At 38.6% G+C, this 6,311-nt stretch overlaps 1 protein-coding gene across 2 annotated transcripts in view; it reads right to left on the bottom strand.

Moving 5' to 3' along the window:
- The window catches only part of GARNL3 (GTPase activating Rap/RanGAP domain-like 3), a 163,429-nt gene that overhangs the window by 54,869 nt on the left and 102,249 nt on the right, over positions 1-6,311 (bottom strand). For both annotated transcript variants that reach the window (XM_006834784.1, XM_006834783.1), the window contains 3 exons: positions 4,936-5,044; positions 2,698-2,743; positions 1,570-1,676 (listed from right to left, as the gene is read on the bottom strand). In XM_006834784.1, the coding sequence (XP_006834847.1) occupies positions 1,570-1,676; positions 2,698-2,743; positions 4,936-5,044 (262 nt within the window). The remainder of the gene's footprint in view (positions 1-1,569; positions 1,677-2,697; positions 2,744-4,935; positions 5,045-6,311) is intronic.

Raw genomic sequence — 6,311 nt, 5'->3', positions numbered from 1 at the left:
TTTCTGACTTATTTGGAAAAACCAGATTATCTGGAAACACTGGACTCATGTTCTTGAATAGCATCAATTTACTGGAGCAGAGCAGTGTTCTCCAATTTATTACAGCTCCCAACACTCCTCATATCCTCAACCTGGGCACTTAGCATTTGAGTTTGTGATCCCTGTTCTAGCATTTGAAATAAGAAGTACGTACAGCTATTAGAAAAGAAGAAACAACTGATAGCAGTGCTTGTTGCTTCTAATCTGGTAGAGAGAGACATTACCCACAATCCCTGGCGTAGGTTAAAACAGAGTAGGCCTCAGCAAAAGCACCCATCATGTCCCCATTCTCCAAGAAGGAAGTTTTGGAAGCATGTGGCGATCCCTACAAGGGACTAGAGGGACTTTACAGAAGGAAGAAAAGAAACAAAGTGACTTGGAAGCTTTTTGTGACTGAAATTAAGTGATATCCCTTCAAGTGTCAACTGCATGGATAGATGTACAGAGTAACTTTTCTGCTGTTCCTAAGGGAGGATTCCTGTTCAGGGCTATGAAGGATAGATAGAGGAAATTAGAAGACAAAGGAGGAACAACCTAGCATCTGTTCCTTTCCCTAGCCTGAGGGATTGGCCTTGGCCTTCATGAGAGTAGGATTAAGTCTGTACACAGAAAGTGAAGTTGTTCATAAAAGACGCTATGAGGTGTTGGAAGAGTCAGTGCTACCTTAGGGGTAGGGATGAAGTTGGACTCGGGGTAGAAGAGAGGAGCATTTCCTCCCAAACAGCAGAAACAGAGATGGCATTAGGCAAAGCCTGTGGGGTATAGTCAGCAAGCAACAGCGATGTCCAGTGTATCTGGAAGAAGGGGAGAACAGCAGCACCTTCACAGTGGGTACAGACTATGGTGGCACTGCCAGGGTCCCAGTGACCTGTACACAATGGGCTTCCATGAAGAGACGGTAGTGAATGAAGTAATGAGGTAGTCCTACCATGAGGACTTCCAGATATAGTAACCAAGGGATACTCTGGGGAGGGGTGGGATAGAGCTCTGTGGATCATATGCTAGGGGCTGGCTAGCTCTCTGGGTTTTATCATGGAACTCAAGTTTTATTCACCAGCTAGTGAAGTCTTGAGTAGTCACACCTTACACACATCATATTCTCACTCTCTCTTTCTCATACAGACACACACTCCTTATCCACTCTCTTCTTGAGTATGTACCTAAAACCACTCTTTCCCCATCTACGTCCTACTTTCTGACAAAGGCAGCAGATACATTTATAAGCAGACATTCAGAAATGACCATATTAGAACCCAGGGCAGAAGATTCCTCATGGTATACTGTGAGTAGGCCAGTGTGGATAAACTTCAGGGGAAGTGACTAGGATGAGAATGGTAGGTATATAAAGGGACGCAGAAGAAAGCCCGACACAACACCACTAAGAAGGTAAATATGTTTCATGGAAAGAATTAGCAGCACATGGAATGCTTTAACAATGGTATAATTTTATATGGCATCCTAGGAGAATTTGAAGAAATGTATTTTGATATGGAACAAGTTAGAAAAAAAAAAATCAAAATAGAAACTTACATTTCACTAGCAAAAAGTCCCTGAATTCTTGGTGGTCTGTAAACACCGGTGGGGAGGGTAAGGGTGGACCAAAGAGTGGTACACTTTCTTCTGAAAATATTTTCAGCCTATACAGAGAATATTTCAGAATTACTTGATTTTTCTTCAAAGATCACCAATGTTTTGACCCTAGATTTGTCCAGTCACTTATGTGATAAGCTAGGAATATTCATTCCAGAGATGTCTGAGCTGTCCAAGTGCCGGCTACTACTCCAGCTCTTATTTCTAACTCAGTGTGCTTTTCGATGCTAAGTCTTCTGGCATCCTTTGTGACCTAACATGCCAAGTCCTGGACAGGTCAGGCATCCTAGGAATAACAGCAATGACCACCAGTAAGCACCCACAACACTTGAGGCTGCACTCTTGGTACTTTCAGACACAGCATTAACTCGGAGTTTCACTAAACTTGCCAAGGCATTATCTTTATTCCAAAGATGAGGTTTGAGACTCACAGAAGATAAACACCTTTTCCCAAAGCCTCAAAGTTAATAAGTGATGGAACTGGGATTCCAACCCAAACTTTTTAGTTCATGCTCTTCAGAGCATGTTTTTCAATAGATTAATTTTAATAGGGGAAGTGTAAATTGACAAGGATGCAGCCTAGAAAAGGGAATATACTTCGATCAAGATAAAACATATCAAATCCCATTACAAAGTACAATAAAATTTCAAATTAGCTCTGACTCTTTGGTCTATTAAGGAGCTCTGGTAGTGTAGTGGTTACAAATCGAATTGCTAATGATCAGCAGTTTGAAACTACCAGCTGTTTCATGGGAGAAAGATGAGGCTTTCTGCTCCCATAAAGATTTATAGCCCCAGAAACCCTGTGTAGGATCGCTATGAGTTGGAACTGAATCCACGGCACCTAACCCCACCACCACCAACAACAACATCTTGGGTCTACTGCCCAGAATGACTTTATAGAATATTCACATTCCTTAAAGAAATAGTAGCCTTTAAGAAAATTTCATAAGGTGAGGACATACATATTAAATCAATCAAGAAAATATCCAGTCTTCAAAAATCAATATTAACTTATGAGTAAACATGAGAATTATAACAAGAAATTGATATAAAACCATTACTTACCTGTAATTGTCATTATTTTGATCATATCTCACTAAGGCAAAAATATCTGTGATGTTGGTTAAAGTAATTAATCAACCTTAATGGTCACAGTTAACACCTTATGCTTTGAAAATGACTGGTGCAGAATTATTCTAGCATTTTATGAGGTTAAGTATCTATCATTCTTAAGTTGGGATAGAATCTTGACTTCTTTATAAGAGACAGACCAGGAAGATATATACAAGACTACTAGAACGAGGTTCAACATCTGTGTGTTCATTCTTTGGGGAAAGGGCTAAATGTCTAAATGTATTAGAAAAGTGATATAAATAAAGCTACTAAACAACTAAGTAGCCAACAAAGCAGAAAGAGCAATTCCTATGCTTGAAAACACAAACAGATTCCAATATAGATTGGACACCAGTCATAGATTTCATCTCACACATTTAAGAGATTTAAATGTTTCCCCTGTATAACTTTTCCCTTTCTCCTTCCAGCTTTGGCAAACAAAACAAGACAAAACAAAACAAACTGATGTAGCTAGTGACAACCCTTAAGTAGAACCTACTTGGCTTATGTCAGGGCAAGCTGCATCTGAAATCGTCCCAGTCAGCTTTTCTTTCTTTCTCCCCCTCATCCTACTTCTCTTCCCCCTCCACTGTCTTCCATCTCTAGCTCTCCTTGTTGTTGTTAAGTACTGTCCAGTTGGTTCCAAGTCATACCGACCCTGAATAGGGTTTTTAAGGAGTGACTGGTGGGTGTGAACTGCTGACTTTGTAATTAGTAATCCAATGCTTATCCTATGGCGTTACACCAGGACTCTAACTCTCCTTAGCACAGGCTAAATGCAGTCAACTCCTCAAAGTTTTTCCATCCTGTTCAATTCCAAATTTAGTGGAATGAATCTGCATAAGCTATCAGTGTTTTCCTTTCTTGAAACAAATGTGCTAAACCCCCAATAGAAAGCTAACAACTAAGGGAAATACTAAAAATATTGATTACCTTTGTCGCTTTAAAAAGTTACCTCCCTCCCCTTCCTGCATGTACTTGGAGAAGTTTTCTGTTCTACAAGTAGAACCACTTCAAGAAGTGGGGAATATTAGTTGTAAATCACAGGGAATAGAGGAAGATATCAGTTGGTAAGCAGGAATAAGAATTTTAAGTCATATTTGTCTTTCCTACCCACATGGAAGGAATTTGGCTACTTAAAATTTTTGAAAACTTAGATGTCATATTGTTAGAATATAATAAAGAAATCAAAATATATTGAACAACCAGTTTCCAGATACAATGATTTACAATGGTCCATCTCCAAATATTTTACTGATGTCACCAGGAAACATGAGGGAATAAACCAGAATTTATTCAGAAAATGTCTAGTAATTTTCTTTTATTTATTATGTACAATTTGTAGAGCCATGCCCCTTGGATTTAACTGTCATGGCCTATGACCTAGATCACCAGGCCATGACTAGGTATCTCTTGGGCTGACCGTGCTCATGTCTCATACCTCTCTGGCTAAAAGAGCTCAGAAATTATAGCAAGCTTCAGCCTCATCACTGGATTTTGTTAGCAATATGAGATAGATATTGCTAGAGATTAGGAGAAGCAGAGGAAAAGTAAATAAAATATTTTTTATTATTCCTCAAACTTTCTAGAGATGGTAATACACAGCTATTACCAAGCCTTAGAATCAATAATAAAAAGTAAATTGTGGCTTTTTAAAAAATCTTAAGTTACAAATTTTTATACCAAAAGCAAATTTCTCAAAAGATTCACTACCTATATTTCTTCTAATTTATTTATTGCTAGGTGGTAGGAATTAACCTTATTTTATAGACTACCTTAGGAAAGAGAAGATATTCCAGAAGCCGGAAAGAAGTCTCAGAGAATTAATTCATCCACTACATCAATGGATAAGGGATGCTAGTGGCATAGTGGGCTACACATTGAGCTGCTGTACACAAGGTCAGCAGTTCAAATCCACCAGCCTCTTCATGAGAGAAAAATGAAGTTTTCTGCTCCTATAAAGATTTACAGCCTTGGAAGGCCTATACAGGGTTGCTATGAGTGAGAACTGACTCAATACAAAACGGCAAACTGCGATGGATGGAGAGGTGAAGAGGGTCTCTCTTCCAAATTCCAAAACAGTACGTACAAGAATCTAACAATACAAATCAAATCAATGATAACATTTGGTTTCAGGGTCATTTTAAGTCCAGCTTGCAAAACTGGAGCACTTATGAAGGCACAGGATACGTGTAAAATGGGAGCGAATCATGGAAGGCTTAAAGGCAGGAGAAGATTCCTCTCCTTCTTGGAACACAATGGTGACGATATCATTTCCAATGTGGCGTTTCCTTTCCACCTGTATGCAAGCATAAATAATATTATTGAAAGTCACTCAAACTTGGCACATTCAGAGTTTACAAAAACATACTACAACACAGTACAAAAACAACTATCACAGAGCCCCTAACCTTAAGTCATCTTTGACTTCTTGCTTCTTTACCAGTGTAATCTCTCTTACTCATTGCCTCTGTTTCTCTCCCAATTCTGGCCTGCATTTCCTCTTTTCTACCCTTCCACAAAAGCTGCTTAGCTAGCTTCCTGTCTCTGTTCTTTTCATGCCTATTGTTCTGATCAAGTCTGTCTTCATTCATAATCTTTCTTTTTATTATTTAACAGCTTTATTGAGACATAACTCGCATACTATACAATTCACTAATTCTGTGGGTTTCAGTTTATTCACAGCGTTGTACAACCCGTGTTGTTATTAGGTGCTGTCAAGTTAAATCTGACTCATCATGAAGGCACCATGTGACACAGTAGAACTTAGAACTGTCCCATAAGATTTTCTAGGCTGTAATACTGTAGTGGTTACGAATCAGGCTATGTACCATAGGGTCAGCAGTTTGAAACTACCACCAGTTCCATGGGAGAAAGATGAGGCTATCTGCTCTCGTAAAGATTTACAGCCTCGGAAACCCTGTTCAGGGTTGCTATGGGTCGGAATCGACTCGATGGCACTTAACAACAACAACAACAATACTTTTTTAATAATAATAATTTATTGTAAAAAACCAGGATTACTGGTCAGACAGAGACCGGTGGAACCCCCAAGACCATGGTCCTTAAGTGATCCTTCATGTCTGGAAATGAATTTACCCCCTTGGCTCAATTTTCAGCCAAACAATAGAAAGGTCTATAAGGGAAACAATAGCACTAGGAGAATAATCAACCACTTGAGATCCAAAGGGTAGCATTTACCCAAGAACAAAGTTCAGAAGAGTTCGGAAAGAAGGATGAATGGAAACAGGAAACACAGGGAGGAAGGGGGATAAGTGATATTGTGGAGACTGCAATCAATGAGAGGAAACAAAATATGTATGAATTGTTGAATGGAAAATTGCTTTGCTCTGTTACCTTCACTCAATTTACAAGAAAAATGAAAACAAATAAATTCATGTCTTGAAAAACAAGACAATAAAATAAAAAATAAAATATTTTATTGTGTTATTGGTGTAAGTTAACATAGCAAATTCAGTTCCCATTTTGATAATTTCTACACAAATTGTTCAGTGGTATTAGTTACATTTCCACAATGTATCAACTTTCTTTTTCATTGTGTTCTG

This window comes from Chrysochloris asiatica, unplaced genomic scaffold (assembly GCF_000296735.1).
Source record: "Chrysochloris asiatica unplaced genomic scaffold, ChrAsi1.0 scaffold00014, whole genome shotgun sequence".
Taxonomy (NCBI): domain Eukaryota; kingdom Metazoa; phylum Chordata; class Mammalia; order Afrosoricida; family Chrysochloridae; genus Chrysochloris; species Chrysochloris asiatica.
This window is presented reverse-complemented; position numbering and strand designations above follow the sequence as displayed.